This window comes from Oratosquilla oratoria, chromosome 42, assembly GCF_046742065.1.
Source record: "Oratosquilla oratoria isolate Oo_2021 chromosome 42, ASM4674206v1, whole genome shotgun sequence".
NCBI classification, from domain to species: domain Eukaryota; kingdom Metazoa; phylum Arthropoda; class Malacostraca; order Stomatopoda; family Squillidae; genus Oratosquilla; species Oratosquilla oratoria.
Window position 1 is genome coordinate 31,368,793 of NC_134818.1, and position 24,303 is coordinate 31,393,095.

A 24,303-nucleotide genomic window follows, 5' to 3' on the forward strand; every position below is an offset into this window, starting at 1 on the left:
ACTTTATTTCTTCTTATTAAAGTGATTTAGGTTGATCGAATAATGTAATTGGTGCTTGGTGTTTTATATGATTTTTCATAGTGTACAGGATTTCGTCTTCAATGTACAGTCACTGCACTTTTTTTTTTTTTTTTATTAATTTTATTATTTTATTTAACTTTATTTTATTATTATTATATATATATATATATATATATATATATATATATATATATATATATGCAAAGTACTGAAGATGTAATATACGAAAGCGCTCTGCTTCGTTATTTTTTAACCAAATCTTGGCTACAGTTCTATGCTCGTCTTGTTCTGAAATGTTACAAGGCCTTCTACTTGGTTTATATTCTAGACTTGATTGAATGTGAATCCTTAGTATGTTTACCTCCCAGTTGTCTTTAGTGGTAGGTGTCCCTAGCGCAGTCTCTCCATAATATATCGATCACTGTGTCCTGTCCCCAGACGCATTTCTCACAAACTTCTCGTTATTAGTCTTTCCTTTCATTTCCCAGCCTGGGGGCTTGGCACCCCAGTTTCCTGAATCACAAAGCCACCCCGCTCCCCATCCAATAATTTTCCCTACATCCCCCCACTTCTTCTCCCCCCACTCCTTAGCCCCCTTGTATCTCCGTCCCTTTTTATCTTCTTCCTCTTCATCTCTGAACCTCCTTTCTATTTTTGCCCCCTTGCCACAAGTCCCACTACATTTTCATCTTCCTCCTCACTTCATTTTCCTCCCCCTTCATCTTCCCCCCACCATCTTCCTCCCATTTCACCTGCTTTACCTCCATCTTCTTTACCCCGTTCATCCTCCTCCCCCTCATAATCTTCCTTCCCCGCTTCTTCCTTCCCTCCTTCATCTTCCTCCAATCCATTTTCTTTCTCCCTTCATCCTCCCTCAATCTCCAACCCCTTCCCCTTCCCACCCCACTCTCTTTCCGTTGTCGCCCCTAAGCGCCCCCTACCCTCCCACGTCTGACTGCGGTACTTATTCGATGTAAGCCCCATTCGGTAGGATCACTGAAATAAATATTAAGAAAGGCTCAACGTGTTAGCGGTCATAAATCACATTCTGTTCACAACACCTTGACATGAACCTAGGATGTTTGGAAAATCAAAATCACAACCAAGGCGCATTAAGATTTTCTATGTGCCTCGTAGTAGCCCAGTGGATACCCGTCTTGGGCTCGAACAGGTGGTCCCGAGTTCGACCCACGAGACACACTTAGGGCATGCCTCCTGCGTTGGTTCCCCGACAGCCCTGTGTTGGTAAAAATGAGAACTGACCCGACGTAATAGTTTACATGTCTTCGAGTTATGAAAGAGAGTTTGTTATCGTTTATATACTTAATCCATTCCAAACCAGGATTTCGTTTAAGGAGATTAAAATCGTCTGATGTTAGCAAGAATTGAATCAAGAACGGAAAGGCTATTTTGAGTTTGCATTTGTAAATAATTAGATAAGTAGTCAAATGATAAATTAGGTTGACTTCCCTAGTAGTTGATAGAGGACACAGCATCCCTCACACAAAAATACTAAATAAATGAATAAAAGTAAAATAAAAAAGATAAAATGAGGAGTGAGTCATTCATAGTCCTTGGCCTTATGGAGACACTTGCCCCTCCCCCACCCCCATCTTTTCCCCCTACCCCATCTTCCCCCCAACCCCTACCGCTCCCCCCCCCACACACTTCCACCCCACTCTTGGCATCCAATTTCCCCTCTCCTGCTTTTACTGCCGCTTCCCTCCATACCCTCCTCCACCTTCCCCCTCCTCTCCCCCCACTCTACACTCACCCATCTCCTGTCCACCCACGTCATCTCGGCGCCAAGTCGGTTCGTGTCACGTGGTAGGACGCATCTCACAAAAAAAAAAAAAAAAAAAAAAAAAACGCTCATTAATCCCCCTCACCTCACAGTGTGGTGGCGAATTTATGCATTTTATCCTGGCTAAGGATAGGCCGGTCTTGCAATGGACCATCAATGCTGAATTACAGCAGATTTCTGGGTCTGAAGAGAATGGAATGGTGTGGCATTAGAAGTGATTATGTTAAGTGTAACAATGAATCGAACTAACGCCCCCCCCCCTACACTTTCACATCTGGGGTTCGAAATTGGAAAGTACAGGTGACTCGTAATTGTTGGAAATCTGAGCGTATACGGTTGAGGTGACGAAATTGACTATAGGCGCCTCCTGGCTGAGTTCCTCTGGTTGTTACTATTTTTCTCCTCTTCCTCCTCCTCCTCTCATCCCCTCCTCTTCCTCCTACATTTCCACCTCTAACCCCTCCTCCTTTCACAGAACCGTGTTTGTCTTCGAACAGGAGAGCTTGATAGGGTTAGACGCTTACAGAAGGATGGAAGCGCTGGTAAAATAAATCCCACAACAACGCAGTCAATCTCATCTCCGAATGTGACACGTAAAGGCTGTTTTTAATAGCCACCTGGCCACCACTGTTATGGAATGCTGTTTGAGAAATTGTGTTCCTGAGCTCCCGCGAGATTAATTGTATCTAGGTGCATCCGTGGGGGTGTTTATATTTATATGCAAATGTATATATGCAAACAGGTTTACTTAGAAAAGTTTAATGACTTTTCCCCAATCTCGCTCTCGCTCATCTTGTCTCCTTCTCACTTAATATGTCTGAATGTTCTGCTTTATACGTGGCAGACCCGTGCGCACACACACGCACACACACACACACACACACACACACACACACACACACACACACACACACACACACACACACACACACACACATGAATACATTAGCTTGTGTACTGAAGTAAGAGTGTTTCTAAACATCTTTATTCATGTCTGTATTTCTTTCTACCTTTGGATGGAGTCTCTCTCTTCCTCTCTCTCTCTCTCTCTCTCTCTCTCTCTCTCTCTCTCTCTCTCTCTCTCTCTCTCTCTCTCTATTCTCTCTCTTCCCCTCTCACTCTCACTCTCACTCTCTCTTTTTCACTCTTTTACACCGCGAGAGTAGGTTTCAGAGCCGGTACGGGCATATTTACAAGAATGGGTTTGTATTTTGCCCGGCTCTCTAACAAGTCTCCCAGATCTCTGACATAATTGAAAGCTCGAGATTTTTCTCAAGCCACTTGTTATTTCCCGCCCTCCCACGCCATTGACTTAATTCTAACGAGAAGATAATTTATTCAAACGTATTTTCTTTTCATTCCAGGTACGGACGAGAGGCGGTTGGAGACTAAATTTAAATATGCAGAGATGAGCGACGCTTGCAGGCGACATGACGCGCTGTTTTGGCGGGAAACTCCAGCCAGGTAGGGGAAGGGTAGGCGACAGTAATGAACGATGTGTTCTAAAAAATGGACTAAATTGAAGGGAACCCAAGTAGATGAAGGGACAATGAGAGCTTGAAAAGACGCGGATGAATGAGGGGGAAATTGTACAAGATAATTTACGTGTGAAAAGCGAATCGGAAATATGAACCAGACCAAATAACGTGTGGAGTTTGTCTTGTGCAGCAGCAGCAGCAGCGCTGGGGGAATCTGAAAGGACTAACATTAATGGAAAAGTTTCGTTCGAAAGGAGTGTTTGACCACTTGAGGAGGCTGTGATATAGATTATACAAACATTAAAAAAAAAAGAAAAAACGAAGGAAGAAAAATCGTGTAATGATGACAAATTAGATCCGGCGTGGAGGATTCGAGAAGTTTTTGTAATCGATGCTGTTAGTGAGTTAAAACTAAGTGATAAATAGTATTAATAGGTGTTATCATATATAGAGGAACATTGGCGTTGAAACGAGAAATGTCATTGGTAGAGCAGTATGAAGATATTTAATGAATATATGTAATCTTGCAGTAATGAAGAGATGTAGATTGTACATTGTAATGAACAAATGCAAATGTACAGGGACTGTGCATTGCAGTACTTGCACGCAGATTGTTTAGATATGAAGTCATTGAAGCAAGGGTGTAGAATCCCCCCTCCCCCGCAGAAGTAATGGGGGAGGGGGGCTAGATCCCCCCCTCTATCCACTCAGGACGAACATACTCCTCCCCCTTCCCCCACCCACCTCATCTTCCTAATTACCCCTTCCCCCCTCCCTTTACTATTCCCCCCTCCCTTCACCCTTCCACGTCACCCTCCCTTCACCTTCCCCCTTCCCCTCCCACTCTCCTCGCCCCTTCCCTTTCTCCCTGCTTCTTTCTTCTCTCACCTCCCCTCCCTTCCTCCCCTCTCCCTTCACTCTCTCCCACCCTTTCTCCTCCCCTCACCCCTTCACTCTCTCCCTTCCCCTCCTTCTCTCGTACACCCCTCCTCTCCTCTCCTCTCCTCCCCTCCTCCCCCTGTCCCTAGTGGACAACACGAGACTCCCTTCCCCATCTTCCCCTCCCGTGGGAAGGTGAGGAAATAGGATTCCCTCTTCTTGGCAGCCCGGAGGGGCTAAAATAGGGATAAACTTACCCCCCCCCATTATATCACTCCCCCTTCTCTGCCCACCCACCCATTATTCCCCACCGATTATTTTCCCCTAAATAAAAAAAAATAAAAATAAAAAATCTCCCCAAGCCCCTCCTTTTGCTTCGCAGCCATCCCCCCTCCACCCAACGATCACCCTTCAACCCCTCCTTCCCCACTTATCTCCCACCTCCGTTCCATGTATATTGTCTCCCCACAACACTCCACATCCTTCCAAACACATTATCTTCTCTGAGGAGTGATAATGTGTAAGAGTAGATTAGAACGTGGGACCTTTAAGATACCAGCCGGGTACTCACTCTATTACGCCACTGTGGTCCCATGAGAGGAGGAAGAGGAGGGGGGCACCCTCGCCCTCCAGAAGGAGGAAGGAGCTTTGAGATGTGCATCCTTCCTTTTCATCCTCTTTGTCCGCTTCTTGCTTTGTCTTTTGTTCCTTGCGCTTTTTCTCTCCTCCTTCTCTCATGCCTCTTTTTCGACCTCTTCCTCTTCTCTCTTTTTTTTCACCTCTTCTTCTTTCTTTTACTTCTCCATTTTTACCTCTTCTTTCTTTCACCTCTTCCTTTTTCTTACCTCTTCCTTCTTCCTTTTTTTTTTTTTATAACTTCCTGTCCTTCCATACATTATTTTCTTCTCTTTTCTTTCACATACATATTTCTTCGCTTCTTCTTTTTCATATTTGGCTTCTCTCCGCTCTTACCCCCCATCCTACCCCTCTCGCCCTCCCCTCCCTCGCTTTCCTCTTCCTTCCCCTCCTCTTCCTACCAACGTCTCCCGATTTTTTCCTCAGAAGTATTTCTCCCCAACATTTCTTCCTGTCCTCTTCCCTGTTTCTTCGCCCTCGCCCCACGCCCCCCCTTCCCCCCACCTGGGGAGAAGGGACACAGGATGGCCATTGTGGGCCATCGATTGGATCCTGGCGTTAAAATCTTGGTTGTGTGGCTCGATCTCTCCCCCCAGTCCCCCTTCCCCCCCAATCGTCCTTTCCCAATTCCACTCTTAAACCATCCCCCCCCCCCAAGTCCCATTCTTTCGATTCTCTTCCTTACTGTCTCTCCTCGTATGCCCTTCCCCACTTTTCCTTTCCTATTTCACATCTGTTCCCCTTTCCCCGTCTTCCCTTTCCTCTTCTTCTTTCTCCTTCCCTTTCCCTTTCTTCCCATTCCCGTCTCCCCGTTCCCCTTCTTCCCTTCCCCTTCTTCCCTTCTTCCCTTCCCCTTCTTCCTTTTCCTCTTCTTCCCTTTCCTCTTCTTCCCTTTCCTCTTCTTCCCTTTCCCCTTCTTCCCAACCACCTCTCCCCATTCCTCTTCTTCCCAACCCCCTCTCCCCATTCCTCTTCTTCCCAACCCCCTCTCCCCATTCCCCTTCTTCCCTTTCCCCTTCTTCCCTTCCCTTCCCTTCCCCTTCTTTCCTTTCTCCTTCCCAACCCTTTCTCCCCATTCCCCTTCTCCCCATTCCCCTTCTCCCCATTGCCCTTCTCACTTTTCCTCTTCTCTTCCCTTCTCCCCATTCCCTTTCTCCTAATTCCCCTTCTTCCTGTCCCCCTTCTTCCATTTCCCCTACTTCCCACCCCCTTCTTACCTTCCCCTTTTTTCCTTTTCCCATCATCTTATTTCCTCTCCCCTTTCCCCCTCTCCCCTTTCCCCCTCTCCCCTTTCCCCTCTCTCCCTCTCCCCTTCCCCCTCTCCCCCTCTCCCCTTCCCCCTCTCCCCTTCCCCCTCTCCCCCTCTCCCCTTTCGCCTTCCCCCCTTTCTCCTTCCCTTTTCCCTTCTTTCCTCTACACTTCTCCCCATTTCTTTTCTTCACTCCCCCTTCTCCCCATTACCTTACCCCTTCTTGTTCCCCTCCCCCTGTATCATCCTCGCCTCTATTCCATTTTCTCTCCTCTTTATCTCCAGCGCTCTTTATCCTCTTCAGTCTCCTCTTCAGCTCCCATCACCTCTCCCAGTCCCCTTTCTCCCCTTCCAATCCCCTTTCTCCCCTCCCAGTCCCCCTTCTCCCCGCCAGTCTAATTCTTTCCATTCCCCATCATCCCCCTTCTCATCCCAATTCACAATATACTGTCCTTCTGCTTTCAATTCCCCTTTCACATATTTTCCCCTTCCACGTCTTTCCCCTCTCGTACCCTTCTTGCCTTCCATTCTTCTCCCCCTCCCTTTATCACTCGCCTTTTCTCTCGAAGATGATGTATGGAAGGGTAGAGGAGGAGGAGGAGAAAGAGGAGAATGTGGAAGCCCAATAGAAGAGGAGCAGGAGGATGAGGAGGAGGAGGAGGAAGAGCAACATAAGGAGGAGGAGGAATAGGAGGAGGAAAAAGAGGAAAAGAAAGAGAGGGGAAAGAGGAGAATGTTAAAGCGTAAGGCCAATAGAAGATAAAGAGGGGGAGGAGTAACAGAAGGATCAGGAGGAGGAGGAGGAGCAGCAGGAAGAGGAGAAAAGCAACAGGAGGAGGAAGAGAAAAATCTTTGAAGAAGAGAGGAAGAGTATTTGAAGGGGAAGAAAAAGAGGAAGTCCTCCGAAAGAAATGCATTATTTTCGGGGAATTGTCCTTACAGGCTCCCCAGTCCCATTGCCCCACTTGACTTCCCTCCCTCCCTCCCCCCTCCCCCTCTTTTCCTTCCCTCCCCCTCGTTCTCAACTGCCCCCCTTTTCCCCTTATTCTCCTGCTCCTTCGCCTCGTTTCCCTTCTCTTTCTTCACCTTATTTTTCGTCCTCATTCTCTTTGCCATTTTCTTTGCCTGCACCTCCTTTACCTCCTTTTCCCTCCACCTCCTTCACCTCCTTCCCCTCCCATCCCTCCTTCACCTCCTTCCCTTCCCATCCCTCCTCTCTCCTTTCCCTCCTTATCCCCCTTTCCCTCCTCCCTCTCCTTCCTCTCCTTTCTCTCCTCCCTTTCTCTCCCTCCTCCCTCTCTCCCTCCTCCCTCTCTCCCTCTTCACTGCCCCTCCTTTTTTTCCTCCCGCCTTTTTTTTTCATAGTCTTCCTCCTCCTCCTCCTCCTCTTCTCACCCTCCTTTTCTTCCTCTTCGCCCTATTTCCTCCCCATCGTACGTTCCCGTTCCACTTTCCCCTTCCTCCGTTCTCTATCCTTCTCCCACCCTCTCTCCTCCATCCTTTATTCACCATCCTCCCTTCCCTACCCTAATCCCATTTTCGCTCCCTTTTCTTTCTTCCCCATCCTCCCTCCCTTCCCATCCTCCCTCCCTTCCCATCCTCCCTCCCTTCCCATCCTCCCTCCCTTCCCATCCTCCCTCCCTTCCCATCCTCCCTCCCTTCCCATCCTCCCTCCCTTCCCATCCTCCCTCCCTTCCCATCCTCCCTCCCTCCCCATCCTCCCTCTCTTCCCATCCTCTCCCTTCACACTCCCTCCCTCCCTTCACACTCCCTCCTTTCACCCTCCCTTCCACCCTCCCTCCCTCCATCCTCCCTTCCTCCACCTTCCCTTCCTCCACCTTCCCTTCATCTCTCCAAGTTCTGAAGGGCTTTTGTTCTCTCTCCTCCTCATCCTCTCCTCCTCTTCGCTCTCCTTTTTTTACTGTTTCTCTCTTCTCCGTCCCTGGCTCGATTTCTGTCCTCTCTGACTTGGCGGCTTTCCCTCTCTTCTTTGTTTATCTTTGTTTCTCTTTTTCTCCGGCTGATGGTTTTCCTCTTGGCTTTCTGTCCTCTCTCTCTCTCTCTCTCTCTCTCTCTCTCTCTCTCTCTCTCTCTCTCTCTCTCTCTCTTTATCTCTGTCTCCAGGTTTTCTCTTCTCTTTGGTTTTAACACCTCGGTCCCTTTAGGGCCGAGGACCTGTCTGCTGTCTTCCCCACCTCCCCCCACCCCCCCATCCTCCATCCTCCATCCTCCACCCCTTGTCCCCCATCCTCATATATTTCTTTCTACTATATCAATTACCTCTTCCTCCTCCTTCCCTCTTCCTCCTCCTTCCCTCTTCCTCCTCCTTCCCTCTTCCTCCTCCTTCCCTCTTCCTCCTCCTTCCCTCTTCCTCCTTCTCTCTTCCTCCTCCCTCTTCCTCCTCCTCCCCCTCTTCATCCTCCCCCTCTTCCTCCTTCCCCTCCTCCTCCTCCCTCCTTGTCGTCGTCGTATTCTTTGTCCTCACCCCCGACTTTGTCCTTTTCTTCGTCCTTCCCCTCTTCCTCCTCCTCCTCCTCCTCCTCTTCCTCCTCGTCCTCTTCTTTGTCTTCACCCTCGTCTTTTTGCTCTTCCTTCTTCATCTCCTCCGCCTCCTCTTCCTCCTCCTTCCCTCCTCTTCCCCTCCCTCGTCCTCTTTCCCCTACTCTTTCTCCTCCTTTTCTCCTTCCTCTTCCTCCTCCTCGTCCTTCTCCTCCTCCACCCCCTTACTCAGACCCAGAGGAACCTATTCTCACCTCTTCCTCTGCCCGTCGTCCTTCCTCCAAATGACTGTATCCAGTTCGCCCTCCTCCCCCTCCCCCACCCCACTCTCTCTCTCCTTCCTACTCGTTATCTCCATTTCTCAGAATCTCTTCATTTCTCCGCCTCTTCTGCCTTTTCCGCTTTCCCTCCCGTCTCGCCTCCTCCCCTCTTTCCTCCGCCCTTCTTCCTTCCTTCCTTCCTTCCTTCCCCTTTCCCCCACTCTCTTCTTCCACCTCCTCCCTCCTCTCTTCCATTTTCCCTCCCCTCTTCCCTTCTCTCCTCTCCTTCCATCCTTCCACCGTCCCTACTCCCTTCTTCCCTCTCCCCCTCCTCCCTTCTCCCCTTTTCCTCTTCCCCCTTTTCCTCCCCATTTTCCTCCTCCCCTTTTTCCTCCCCTTTTTCCTCCCCTTTTTCCTCCCCTTTTTCCTCCCTTTTTCTTCCCCTCTTCCCTCCTTCACTCCTTCATTCTTCCCTCTTGCCCCCTTCCCTCCTCCCTTCTTCCTTCTTCTCCCGTCCCTTCTTCCCTCTTCTCTCCTCTCCTCTTCCCTCCTCCCCTCTTCCTTCCTCCCCCTTCTGTCCTTCCCTCTTCCCTCCTCCCCTCTCCCCTCCTTCTCTCTCCCCTCCTCCCCTCTCCCCTTCATTCGACTTCTCCATTCTTCTCCCTTCTTTTCATCCCCTTCTTACTCCCATCCCCCTTTATGCTTCATCAACTCCTGCTCTTCAGTTTCCCTTCCCCTCGGCAATTCTTGCTCTCTATCACCCTTCCTCTCCCTTTTTTTCGCCTCTCTATGTGTGTCATTATCCTCTTTTATTTCCCACTCCTTTCCCTCTTCCACTCCACCTTCTCAATTCTCTTTTCGTTCTTCCTCATTTCTCCTCTTCTCATTTTCCCCTCTTCCTATTTCCCAATCTTCCCTTCCACTATTCCCTTCTTTCTCTGTTCTCCCCTTTCCAGTCTTCCCTTTCCCCTTTTCTCTATTTTCTTTTATATTCTCCATTTACCCTCTATTTTCCCCACTTCACTTATTTCGCCTCTTCTCCCCTCTACCACTTCACATTTTCCCCTCTTCCCCATCTCCCCCATCCCATTTTTCTCCTTTCCGTTCTTCCAGTTTCACTTTCCTCTCATTTCCCTCTTCCCCTCTCCTCCTGCCCCATCTCCCCCTCTCCCATTTTCCCATCTTCCCCTTTTCCCCTTTTCCATTTTCCCCTTTTCCATTTTCCCCTTTTCCCCTTTTCCATTTTCCCCTCTTCCCCTCCCCTCTTCCGTTTCCCCGCTTCCCTTTTTCCCTTTTCCCTTTCCCATTTCCCCCTAGTCCCCTTTCTCATCTTACGATTTCCCCTTTTTCCTTCCCCTTTTTTCTTTTTCCCTTTTCACTTCCCCCTTTCTCTTCCCTCTTTCCCCTCTTCTCCTTTCCCCTCTGTATGCTTCTTGCCGTCCACATGGTTTCCCTTTTGGCGCCATAAAATTATTTTCTCTTGTAATTTCTCTCAGGAACCTCGCCTCCATTCTTTTCTCTGTCAGAACTCGAGTTAGTCATTTTCTCACTCCTCTCCCTCCCTCCGCATCCCTCCATATCCCTCCATATCCCTCTTCTCATACTTCTCCCTTCATTTCTCTTCGTCTGAATTTGAGTTTTCGTAATTTTATTCTTACCCCCTCCTCCCTCCCCACCCCTCCCCTCCTCCCTCTCTTCCCCCTCCCCTCCTCCCTCCCTCTCTTCCCCCTCCCCTCCCCTCCCCTCCTCCCTCCCTTCCCCCTCCCCTCCCCTCCTCCCTCCCCACCCCTCCCCTCCTCCCTCTCTTCCCTCTCCCCTCCCTGTCCTCTCCCTCCCGTCCTCATCCTTCATCCTTCTCTTCCGCCCTCCCTTCCTCTTCCCCCCATCATCCTCCCTCCCTTCCTCCCTCCCTCACTCTCTCGCTTCTCTCCTCTCTTCCTCCCTCTCTCATCCCTCTCCTCCTCTCTTCTTCCCTCCCTCATCCCTCTCTTCCTCCCTTCCTCTCCCCCCTCCCTCTCCTATCTTCCCTCTCCTCATCTCCTCCCTCGCCTTCTCTCCTCCTCTCCTCCCACATTCTCCACACCTCCTTTCTCTCCCCCTCACCTCCCTTTCAGTCCCTCTCCCTTAGCCCCTCTCGTGTCAATTATTGTATCTAAAACTACTACTACTACTACTACCACCACCACCTCTCTTCCCCTCTCATCCCCTCTCCTCTCTTCTCCTCTCCTTTCTTCCCTTCTCCTTTCTTCTCCTCTCCCTCAATCAGGCTCTCTTCTCTTCCTTTCCTTCTCCCAATCCATCCATATGTGTGTCTTTATTACCAGAGCCACCCCCACGGCCACCTCCATGACAGCCTCCTGTACCATAGCCACCCGCACCACAGCCATCTCCACCACAGCCGTCTCCACCACAGCCGCGTTCACTACAGCCACCTCCACCACAGCCGTCTTCACAGACGCCTCCAAAGCCGCCTCCACCACAGTCACCTACACTACAGCCACCTCCACCACGTTTTCCTCCATTACAGCCACAGCCACCACCACCACAGCAGCCAACTGCCTCCACCACAGCCACCTCCACCACATCCGCCTCCAACACAGCCACCTACAACACAGTCACCTCCACCACAGCCACCTCCACCACAACCACAGCCGTCTCCACCACACCCACTCTACCTCAACCACTGCTACCTCCACTACAAGCGCCTCCACCACAGCCACCTCCACCACAGCCGCCTCCACCGCAGCCACCTCTGCCCGCGTCCTCGGACGAAAATAATCTCCGACGTTGAGTCCTTCAGGAGGTGAAGAGAGGGAAGAAGACTCGCTCGAGGAGTAGGAGAGGGGAGGGAGAATGGTGGGAGGGGGGAAGTGTAAGGAGGTGTAGGAAGAGGGGGAGAGGTGAGGTGGGAGGAGACAGTAAGGGAGTGGGGGCTAGGAAGATGGGCGGGAGTAGATGAGAAAACTGAAGGGTTGGAGGAGGAGGTGGAAGAGGAGGAGGAGGAGGAGGAGGTGGGTGAAGGAAGGAGTTGTTTTTGAGGATGGAAGAAAGAAAGCAAATGAGTGAAAGGTGAAATGTGAAAGAGGACGTGAAGAGTGGAAACGGGGACAGGAAGGAGGAGGAAGAGGAAGGAAGGAGAGGAAGAGGAAATGAAGAGAGAAAAGAGAGGTGGGGAAAGAAAGAGGGACAAAGAAACAAATAGAAGGTGTGGATAAAAGGGAATAGGATGAGAGAAGCGGGAAGGGAAAGGGGGAGGGGGGAGAACCAGATCCTGAAGGGAACAAGTGGGGAGCCTTACGAGTAGAACGGGTGGGGGGAGGGGAGTTTGGGGAGTTACGGAGTACCGGGGGAGGGGGAGAAGGGGAGGAAGGGAAGAGAAATTGGAAAAAGGGGGAGATTATGTAGATAGCTTAGGTCGAAGGAAGAAGACGACGATAATGAGGAGGAAGGAAGGAGGGAGAAGGGAAATGGAGTGGAGGGGAAGGAGGGAGTGAGGGAAGGGAGCGGGAATAGAGTGGGAGATGAGTGAGAGGAACATAAACAGCACAAGAGGGAGAAAATGGGAGGGTGTGTAGGAGGGGAGGGAAGGAAAGGAAAGGGAATAGGAGAGTGATAAAGTTAAGGAATGGGAAAGAGGACGAAAGTGGGAAGAGAAGGTGAGACGAGGAGGAGATGGAATTAGACGTAGAAATTGTCTTTCAAAAAATAATTTTTTTTTTATGTATTAACAATGTGAAGAGGAGAAAGAATGGGATAGAAGAGGGATGGGAAGAGGAGGAAAAGGAATAGGGAAGTAGGAAGGAGAGGAGAAAGAAAGGGAGTTTAGGAGTAGGAGGGGTCGCTTTCCGTGTTCTCGGCGTCGATGACCAAATCCTGTGATCGATGACGGGAGCGAACACGATCACCTGTCGATTGCTCTTGGTCGGTGTTGGGAGAGGAGAGGAGGTGCTGGAGGAGGAGGAGGAGAAGAAGAGAAGGAGAGGAGGTGCTGAAAAAGGAGGAGGAGAGGAGGTGCTGGAGGAGAGGAGAGGAGAAGAGGAGAGAAAGGATGTGCTGAATGAGAAGAGGAGAGGAAGAGGAAAAAAGAGAGGAGATGCTGGAGGTGAAGAGAAGAGGGGAGGAGGAATTGTTGGAGAATGGTGTCTGTAGGAGTTTCTTTGGTGGAGATTCGCAATCCGATGGATCGTGATGGATGGAGGAGTGAAGAAGAGGGGATGGAGATGGAGAAATAGATGAGAAATTGGAGAACTGGAGAAAAGGAAATGAGAATGAAATAGAGTAGGGAGAGGAAGGAGAGGAAGTGAAGGATGGAGAAGAGGAGGAGGAGGAGAAAGAAAGAATAGAAAAAATTAAATATGAGAAAATGGAAGAAGGGAATGAAGGGAAAGGAGAGAAAATGGGAGAAAAATAAGGAAGGGGAGGAATAGTAGAGAAATGGAAGGGAAGGGAAGAGGAAGTTCGGATGTGAAGTAAAAGTAAGACTGAAGGGAGTCGGTTGATTGCTTTCGTTAGTTGGCTGGATGGGTTCGTATTGGGTGGGAGTGGAGGTGGATGGTGGAGGGGGGAGTGGAGGTGGATGGTGGGGGATCGATATAGTAGATAGGTCTGACAGGGAAGGGAAGGGATGGGGAATAGGACGAAGTGAACCTTCTGAATGATGGGAATATGGAAGCGAAGAGAACATGTGGGAAAGGGACAGGAGGGGAGAAGAGGGAAAGGAAAGGGTAGGTAAGGGGTGGAATAGAGAGGAAGTAAAAGGGGAAGGGAAAGGAAGAATAGGAAAGGAAACATGATAGCAGGGAGGGGGGAGGGGGAGGGGGACAGGGAGTGAGAGAGAGGACGTGTATGGATTGGTTGGAGTGATTCGCAAGACGAGTGGTCAAGTGAGGAGAGTGATGGGTCAGCGGATTGGGGAGTGGGTGATCAGGTGTCGGAAGAGGGGGGGAAGGAGCGATGGAGGAAGAGATAGTTGGATAACGATGCTAGTGATGTGATGTTGATAATCAAGAGAATGAGAATGTGATTTTATTTTATTTCTGAGAGAGAGAGAGAGAGAGAGAGAGAGAGGATAATAATGACGTAGCAGGAATGATGTACCACGTGACACATAGTATGATAGTTGAGGTAATGAAGACAAGGACGATGATTACCGTGATGATGGTGATAACAGGGCTGTGAAGCAGATAATGCGAATAGACGGACACAGGCACACAAATAGACAGACTGGCAGACACAGGCAGACACACGGACACAGACAGATAGACATGTTGCTCACTTGTAACAATGAGAGCTGTAGAATTAGTGTCTTTCTAACTCCGGCGCTACGATTAATGTCAAGGGTAGAACGAGTCCCATTGTCAGTATTTGTAATAACACCAGTTCAGAGAGTACTGGCGTCATTTCAGGTAACTTCCACTGTCAGTGATAATGGCAGTATCAACATAAATACCAATGCCGATAGCACTGTCAGTACCAGTAGTAGCATATTTTACCAGTACTGGTACTAGTGCTGCTAGTACCAGGAATGATACAAGAGATGCCAGTGCCAGTAAGAGTGCCAGTGGTGTAATACTGACACCGTAGTATTAGTAACTTGTTCACATGGATTTTCAAATATCGGTACCAGTAGTAGTACCAGTGTTAGTAGTGCTCCTGCCAGTACACCAATACCAGTTGTAGTACTAACAGTTCCAGAAGTAGTACCAGCAGTGCCAGTACAGTGTATTACCACAAATATTGGTACTTACGGTGTAAGTAGTACTAAAGGTGTCAGTAATACAGTTAGTACCAATAGTAGTACTAACATTGCCAGACGTAATACTGACAGTGCCAGTACGGTGTAAGCATTACCACTAATGGTGACAGTAGTGCAGTTAGTACCAGTAGTAGTACTAGCATTGCCAGTACAGTGTAAGTAGTACTAACAGTTCCAGTAGTGCCACTGTAAGATGGGAACGAGGCTTAATTCAATAAAGAGACGAGAGGAGCAGACAAGTCGAGAACAGGCCCGTCCGAGCGAAAGAAAGAAGAATCTGAAAAAAAGAGAACCTTAAAAGAGTGGGGAAAGAGAATCTGAGGGAATAAGGAATCCCACTTGGGGAGGGAGGATGCGGAGGGAGGGAGGGGGGAATGGTGTTGAATGGGGAGGGGTAGGAGGAGTGGAAGAGGAGACTGCTGGAGTGAAAGAGTACATACAGTCGAATCTGAAATGAGTTAAGCACTCTTGTGTACTGAAAGCGGTCTGGGTACTTCATGAGATAACAATGAAACTCTGACGAAACAATGAAACTGAGGCTTCGACACTGAACGTGAACGAAACAAAACGAAACGTTTAGTTGAGCTTCATCTTTGCTGAAGGGATTCATTGTAGTTGAATAAAATCGTATTGAAACTCGTTTTGAAACTAGGGATCGTCTAAAATATCTGAAACGGAGTGAAACACATCACTCGTCTTGCTGTGCTAGAACCTTCCACAAAGATAGGTGGCAATATAGGAACTTAATATAAAACTTAACAAAAAGGAAAATGTGAAACAGAACGAAACTCGACGAAACATGTTCCCGACGAAACATAAGACCTTTACTGAAACTTTAATGAACAAACGTCTGTAAAATAGCGAAACATTCCAGTGAAACATGGAAACATGTTTCGTTGTTGAACCTTCGTATTTGAAACGTTTCACGAAACGTGACCTTGGGTTGATGTCCAGTGTTGATGAGATCAGCTCGATGAAACAGGTTCGAGCTCTTTGAAGTTCGAGCTCGGCCGCCAGATCGACCCAGGAACAGCTCGCCTCCACTCTATTCTCTATTTTCTCTTTCTATTCTCTCTCTGCTCGCTCTCTATTCTCTCTATGATCCCTGTTCTCTTTCTACTGTCTGCTTATGATCTCTCTCTTCCCTCCCCTGTCTCTCCCTCTTCCCTCCCCTCACTCTCCCTCTCTGTCCCTTCACCCTCTCTCTCTCTCTCTCTCTCTCTCTCTCTCTCTCTCTCTCTCTCTCTCTCTCTCTCTCTCTCTCTCTCTCTCTCTCTCTCTCTCTCTCTCTCCCTCTCCCTCCCTCTCTCTCCCCCCCCTCTATTTCTCTGTCTCCTTTCTCTCCTCCCCCCTCTCCCCTTCTGAATATGAAGACCTTGCCACACTTCTTGGGACGCCGCTACCCACATATTTTATTCTGGTGAACACCAAACTATTTTATTCAGCCGAGTCGGTTGGCGGACTCGGGGCACCACGAGGTGTGGCTCATTGCAAGACTCGAGGGCCGAGTTCGGAGGGGTCGAGTCTCGGCTCGACTCGGCTCGAGGAGGAGAACGAGGCTCGTCCTCGGCCTGAGACTGGGCCAGGATTCTCGCTCGCTCTTTCTCTTCTTCACTTTTTGCTGGCGTTCATCCTCCTCCTCCTCCTCCTTCGCTTCCTCCTACTCTTTCTCCTCCCCTCTTCCTTTTCCTCTTCCCCCTCCTTCCTCCTCCTCTTCTTCCTCCTTCCTCCTCTTCTTCCTCTTCCTCTTCTTCTTCCTCTTCTTCCTTCTCTTCTTCCTACTCTCTCCTCCCCTCTTCCTCCTCCTCTTCCTCCTTTTCTTCCTCCTTCACCCCCCTCTTCCTCGTCATCTTCTTCATACTCCTCTTCTTCCTCCTCTTCATCCACCTCTTCATCCTCTCCTGCCCCCTCTCCATCCTCCTCTTCATCCTCTCCCGCCCCCTCTCCCTCCCCCTTTCTCCCCTTCCTCCTAATCCTCGTCCACCTAGTCCTAATCCTCCCCGTCCTCCTCCTACTCCTCCACCTCTTCCTACTCCTCCACCTCTTCCTACTTATCCACCGATGACGACAACTGCAACTACGACTCCTTTCCCCTCTTCCCGCCTTCCTCTCTCCTTCCTCTCTCCTTCCTCTCTCCTTCCTCTCTCCTTCCTCTCTCCATCCTCTCCCCATCTTCTCCCCTTCCTGTCTCTTTCCTCTCTCTTTCCTCTCTCCATCCTCTCTCCTTCTTCTCACCCCCTTTGCCTCGCCCTTCGTCTTTCCATCCTCTCTCCTTCCAATCACCTCCTCTCCCCTTCCACTCCCCTTCCATTCCCCTCCTCCTCTCCCCCTTCCTCTCCCCTCCTCTCCCTCTCCCCTCCTCTCCCCTCCTCTCCCTCTCCCCCTTCCTCTCCCCTCCTCTCCCCCTTCCTCTCCCCTTCCCCTCCCCCATCCTCTCCCCTCCTCTCCCCCTTCTCTCCCCTCCTCTCTCCCTTCCTCTCCCCTCCTCTCCCCTCCTCTCTCCCCTCCTCTCTCCCTTCCTCTCCACCTCCTCTCTCCCTTCCTCTCCCCTCCTCTCTCCCTTCCTCTCCACTCCTCTCTCCCTTCCTGTCCCCTCCTCTCTTCTTTCCTTTTCTCCCTTTGTCTCGCCCCTCGTCTTTCCCCCTTTTCTCCTTTCCCCCCCTTTCACTTTCCCTCCCCGACTCCTCTACTTTTCCCCCTCCCTCTCCTCCCACTCACCCCGCATTCCCTTTCTCTCCTCATCTTCTTTCTTCTCCTCCTCCCCCCTCCTCCTCGGAGATTCAAAGAGAAGGTCCACGGTCGAATTCATCTCTTGTAGAAGTGGTAATCCAGCAGGAAGGAATCGAACGAGCGACGCTCAAAACCGCAGCCATGCGTGATGAGCTATAAAAAAATAAATAATGATGATAATAATAATCATAATAATCCCGGGAGGTGCATAACTGCCATTGATGCTGTCGGCCTTTCCCGCGCCGCAACCATCGCTCCACAGCGTACGCGTACGTTAACAACAGATTAGCATGTAATCAACATAGGTGCTCTGCTGTTGAGCTTAATGTGCTGGAACGGTGGAGTGGAGTGCCGCTGACCCTCTCGACAATGCCTTTCCCTCCTCCTACTCCTCCTCCTCGTCCTTCTTGTCATCATTGTCGTTCTCCTTATCCTCGTCCTCCTCGTCCTCCTCGTCCTCCTCGTCCTCCTCGTCCTTTGATCCTGTTCCTCCTCCTGCACCTCCTCTTCGTCTTCCTCTTCGTCTTCCTCTTCCTCTTCTTCCTTGTCGTCCTTCTCGTTCTCCTTCTACCCGTCCTCCTTCTCCTCCTTCTCCTCGTCCTCCTCGTTCTCCTCGTTCTCCTCCTCATCTTCCTCTTCCTCTTCGTCCTCTTCCTCATCTTCCTCCTCCTCTTGGTCCTCTTCCTCATACTCCTTGTCTTCGACCTCCTCCTCCCCCACGTCCTTCTCCTCCTGTACCTCCTCTTCGTCCTCTTCCTCTTCATCCTCTTCCTCTTCCTCATCCTCTTCCTCCTCTTCGTCATCCTCTTCCTCCTCTTCGTCATCCTCTTCCTCCTCTTCGTCATCCTCTTCCTCCTCTTCGTCATCCTCTTCCTCCTCTTCGTCATCCTCTTCCTCCTCTTCTTCCTACCTCCCTTCTTCCACCTACCTCACTTCCTCCACCTACCTCACTTTCTCCACCTATCTCACTTCCTCCACCTACCTCCCTTCCTCCACCTACCTCACTTCCTCCACCTACCTCACTTCCTCCACCTCACTCTCTCCCCACTTCCCTCCCCTTCTGTCTCCTACCCCTCCCTCCCCACCTCATTCACTCCCGACCTCACTTCTTCAAACTACCTCCCTTCCCATCTATCTCCCTCCCCATCTACCTCCCTCCCCATCTATCTCCCTCCCTCCCCATCTATCTCCCTCCCCATCCATCTCCCTCCCCACCTACCTCCCTCCCCACCTACCCCCCTCCCTACCAATCCCCCCTCCCTACCAATCCCCCCTCTCCACCAACCTCTCTCCACCAACCTCTCTCCACCAACCTCTCTCCACACCAACCTCTCTCCACACCTACCTCTCTCCACACCTACCTCTCTCCACACCTACCTCTCTCCACACCTACCTCTCTCCACACCTACCTCTCTCCACACCTACCTCTCTCCACACCTACCTCTCTCCACACCTACCTCCCTCTCCATCTTCACCTACCTCTCTCCACCAACCTCTCTCCACACCTACCTCTCTCCACACCTACCTCTCTCCACACCTACCTCCCTCTCCATCTTCACCTACCTCTCTTCCTTCCCCACCTTTCTCCCACCCCCTAACCTCCCCACCTCCCTCCCACCGCACTCCTTCCCTACTCCTCTTCCTCCCCACCCCACTCCCCATCTCGCTCCATTCCCACTCCTTTCCCTCCCCATCTCCCACCCTCCACCTACTTCTCTCCCCACCTCATCCCCGGTACCCTGATCTCCTACCCCCCCACCCCCGTCTTCCCTCCCCACCTTCCACCTTCCACCTTCCTCCCTGACTTACTCGCTCGCCGGGGCAAAAGTTGTAAAACAAACACGTCTTTTAAAACACATTCCCTCCTCTCGAACAAACATGTTGCATTAAACAGGGAGGCGGGCAGGCAGGCAGGCAGGCAGACGCTCCTGTGCGCGGGCGAGGGCGAGGGATGGCGAGGGCGAGGGATAGCGGGGGCGAGGGAGGGCGACGGCGAGGACGAAAAGTGCCTGACAAAAGAAAACGGGACGAGGGGAGGGAAAGAAACGTGAGAATAAAAAAAGAAAGAAAAAAATTAAATTGGTAAACGAAACAAGACGAAATAAAAGGGGCCGAGGGAAAGAAAGAAATGAGAAAATTCGGAAAAAATAAATGAAACTCGAAGGCGAAACAAGGCTCGTAAGAAACGGGCGAGAGAGAGAGAAAACGAAGCTGAGATGAAACAGAAGTGAAATGATAAATGAAACGAGCAGAAACGAGGCGTACCATTTCTCCCTCAAAAGAGAAAAAAAAAGTGAAAACAAAATAATTCAAACTATAAAAATAAAATTTGAAACAAAAATTGGAGACATGAAGCATGAAAGAAACGGGACGTGACAGAGAGGAAGATGACGTTATAGAAAGAATTTGAGAACAGGGTAGCCCACCACCCCCATAAAAATTGAGGGAAAAAAGAAGAGTTTGACTAATAATAATAATGTCCGGATGCAGAAATTTAATCCCATGAATGTAAATAATTTGTTGTTATTGAAACACCACAACAACCAAATAACCAGCCCTCACCCCCTCTCCTCCCTCTCTCCTCCCTCTCCCCTCCCCCTCTCCCTCCCCCTCTCCCCCTCTCCCTCCCCCTCTCCCCCCGATCCCACAAGTAGCCACTCATCTGTGAAGTCCACGGATCTAATAACATAAACTAGCAAACAACGGCTGTCGACACCAACCGGCCATGACTATGCACGGTTTCAGACGTCTTCGTCATGCACGGCTTCAGAAGTCGTCTTCATGCTTGGCTTCAGAAGTCGTCGTCATACCTGACTTCAGATGTCGTAGTCATGCAGGGTTTCAGGAAATGGTCATGCACTCTCAGGAAATCGTGGTCATACACTTTTTCAGGAGCGGCCATGCACAGTTTAAGAAATGATCATGCAATGTGTCTAAAATGATCGTACACGGCTTCAGAAATGGTCATGCACAGCTGCAGCAGATGAATAGTCATGCAGGATTTTATAATGGGAATACCCAAGCACGAGGTTTGGTTAAGTGAATATAAATATACTTTATGATTTTAATTTGAGGGAGTGAGCGTACGTGTATTGGGAGTGTTCTCGGGCACACCGAACACAGGAAGAGTTGGGAAGAAAAGTTCTTAGGCGCTTTGTGCTTTGCAGTAGTAGTTGACCTTGCAGCAACCAAGAAAATGGTCGACTTTCCGTGAGCGAAAAGAACACACGAATAATCTCACGTTTATAAACAAGATTATTATTATTACTTAATTTATTTTATTTTATTCTTTTTATTTTTATTTATTTTATTTTATCTTTCTTTTATTTTTATTTGTTTATCTATTTCATTTTTTTTTTCTTTTTTTCATTTATTTGTTTATCTATTTCATTTATTTATTTATCTATTTTATTATTATTATTATTATTATTATTATTATTATTATTATTTTTTTTTTTTTTTTTTTTCTTCTCCCATTTGACCCAGGACAGTTGGCAGATGCAGGACTTACTCGTTATCCATGAGAAACTGAGATGGAAAGGGTGGTGGAGGGAAGTGAAATGGATGGGAATTTGTACGTGCCTCTGATTTAGCTACCTCCCTTATAAGGAAAAAACTCTTAGTATATAGATAGTTTTGTTGTTATTATTAATTGCATTTGGATTATCATCTTGAAGGCTATTTGGACATCTACACACGTACCAAGTTTTTGAAATGCTGTGATCAGACTTCAATTATTTATATTTTCTCTCTTTTTCGGGAATTGACTAGGCACTTTTGTTATTCACCAATGGAACTCCATCTCGCATTGGAAAAATAAAACCTCACAATAAACTCCGGGAACTGGAGGGGAAACATATGTTTATTTTGGATACCGCTAAACGATTTTTATTCAGCTGAGGGAATCGTCCATCCCGTCCCCAACAAGAGGGAATTTAGTCAAGATGGGTTTAAAGTTAAACTTTATGATATGACTCCGTGTATATCACTCGTTTTCAATTTGTTCCGCCCAAAGTGTTCACAAACTTGTTCGAGGAACTGTACTGAAGAGAGAGAGAAACTATTAAGTACCGTAAGCTTCGGTAAACACCAGGACAAGGGTTGGTAAACACGTACAGTCGTATAAACAAGTGTTGAAGCAGCTTAGATCCAGCGATGGTACAACCACAAACATGTCCAAAGGTGTCGATTTTTTTTTTTTTTTTTTTTTTTTTTTTTTTTCCGGGGAGACCCTTGTCTGTTATTTATTTTACTTATGAATTTTATTTATTTGATTATTTACATAATTGAGATAGATAGATCTATCGTATTTTGTTTTATGTTCTTTATTATCTATTTATTCATTCTATTCATTTGTTTGCCTTCCACCGTCAACCACCATTTATTGCAAACCTGGGCCACCAACCTGCCAACAACCCTGCTCTCTTCCGCTCCCCTTCCCCCCTTTCCCTCCCCCTTCCCCCCCTTTCCCTCCCCCCTTCCCCTCCCCCCTTCCCCTCCCCTTCCTCTCCCCCCTTTCCCTCCCCTTCCTCCTACTCACTTCCCCCTCACCCACTTCCCCCACACCCACTTCCCCTTCACCCACTTCCCCCACACCCACTTCCCTCTCTCCCACTTCCCCCCTCTCCCACTTCCCCCCTTCCCCCTCTCCCCTTCCCCCCTTCCCCCTCTCCCCTTCCCCCTCTCCCCTTCCCCTCTCCCCTTCCCCCTCTCCCCTTCCCCTCTCCCCTTCCCCCTCTCCCCTTCCCCTCTCCCCTTCCCTCTTTCCCATTCCCCCTCTCCCTCTTCCCCTCTCCCTTTTCCGACTCTCCCTCTTCCCCTCTCCCCTTCCCCCTCTCCCTCTTCCCCTCTCTCCTTCCCCCTTTCCCTCTTCCCCTCTCCCTCTTCCCCTCTCCCTCTTCCCCTCTCCCCTTCCCCTTCCCCCTCTCCCTCTTCCTTCTCCCCTTCCCCCTTTCCCCCTCCCCTTCCCCCTTTCCCCCTCCCCTTTTCATCTCTCCCCTTCCCCCTCCCCTTTCCCCCTCCACCCTTCTCCCCTTCCCCCTTTCCCCCCTTCCCCCTTTCCACCTTCCCACCTTCCCAACGTCACTACCTCCGCGGTTACCTGCAATCAGTTGACACCATCTGGCGCATGGCTTTATCGGACTTCCCATCTGAATGCATCGGGCCCCACCTGTTTGTGCGCGGAACCGGCAGGTGGTTCCATCTGGTTCTTGCACGGTTCTAACTGGGTCCGTCTGGTTTGTGTCTGGTTCCAGTTGGTTCTCCCTGGTTCAGTTAGGTTCCAACAGATATCTGGTCTCAACTGGTTCCAACCGGTACTGTCTGATTCCACCTGGTTCAAACAGGTTCGTCCTGGTTCCATCTGGTCTCACCTGGTTCCACTTGGTTCCAACCGGTTCCACATTGTGCCAACCGGTTCCAACCGATTTTACTGGTGCTTCCTATGAAGGCGTATCACACTGGGCTTCCACGGGCTTCTTCACCAGCGTCGACCATCGAGAGTTCGTTTGAGTCAAAACGACTTTGGTTACAATATTTCATTTTTCAAATCTCCAAATATCAAGTTTTCTTTCCGTCATATATTATAAAGTTGATTGATGAAGTAAGACATCGTAAATCTATACGAATGTTAGATATACTGCTGAAACGTTACTAGAGAAATCGTACTCTAGTTATTCAAAGCGAGGTTGGAGATAGATGTCTGGGGGAAAATAACCCAGTGTGGTAACCCCTTTAGCAAAGGAGTGTTACGTAGAGAAATAAAATCCCCCTGGCGGCATCCCAGACGCATAGAACAGGACCACGTGGTACGTAAGGCTTTAACCCGTGAGGGACTCTCCCCCCCCTTAACTGAAAAAATCGCCTGGCGACAGCTGGAGTAAATAGTGAAAATATCTTCGTTGACGACCTCATATGTGACCCGCAACAACTGCGAGAGATTGATTCCAAGGAGAGAAGCGCTGGTAAAACTCGCATCATGGCAATTGAATTGAATCTATTTTTTGTTGAAACAGTGGCTCAGTTGATACCGTGTTGAACTTATAAGTAGTGGTCATAGAGTCGATTCCCAGAACCCGCTGTATGCTTCTTGGGTTGGTTCTCGACAGCCATGGACAGACAGGGAGGCAACCCAAAAATCGGTAAAAAAAAAAAAAAAAAAAACGACTTGACGCTACTGAAAAGGTTTGCTCTACCAGGGGTTTCTCACTTCCCACCGCGTGGGAGTGTTTTTTTTTTACGAAGTCGTTTTGTCTTCATTGGTTTGTCACGTGATCGATTTCTCCATCACTCGGCCCTACAAATTCTTCTGTATTTGTATAATACAATTTCCTCCACTTCCTCACCCACTCGTTATGTCATCCTCTATTTCCTCCCATACCCATTCACCGCTTCCACATATCCACTACCACACTTTCATCACTCCCATACATTCACTGCTCCCACACATTCACTGCTCCCACACATTCACTACTCCCATTCTTTTTCACTACTTCTATAATTTCACCACTCCCACACTTTCCTCACTCCTACACATTCACCACTCCCACACTTTCATCACTCCCACACACTCACCGTACCCAAACATTCACAATTCCCACATTTTCACCACTCCCACACACACCACGCCCACATTTACCATTCCTCTAGTCACCACTGTTCCACCCAGTTACATCACGCACTCACCAACCACCACACTCACCATTCTTGAATCTAATCATCACACTACACTCCCTGAACCACCCACCTCTTTGTTCGCTCATTCACCGTTGTTCCACCTATTTTATAGTTGGTCTGCTTGCCGAGTTTTTGACATCATCATCATCATCATTATTATTATTATTGTTGTTGTTATATTTTACCCGTCACTATGTGTATTTATTTTGTATCATACTTTGCCAGAATTGTCTATGTATAATTTTTTTGGTACAGTTGTCATCGTTGCTGTATTTGTGTACTCTTTGTTATTGCAGTCTACTCTTGAAAATGTCTTT

General features: G+C 49.0%; 1 protein-coding gene across 3 annotated transcripts in view; it reads left to right on the plus strand.

Moving 5' to 3' along the window:
- Positions 1-24,303, plus strand: part of LOC143021716 (limbic system-associated membrane protein-like) — a 606,415-nt gene that overhangs the window by 164,137 nt on the left and 417,975 nt on the right. The window contains exon 1 of one of the 3 annotated variants that reach the window (XM_076179389.1): positions 3,241-3,289. The exons of the other annotated variants lie outside the window; for them this stretch is intronic. Coding sequence (XP_076035504.1) covers positions 3,256-3,289 — 34 coding nt within the window. The 5' untranslated portion in view covers positions 3,241-3,255. Of the gene's footprint in view, positions 1-3,240; positions 3,290-24,303 lie in introns of those variants that run through there. 3 annotated transcript variants of the gene reach the window in all.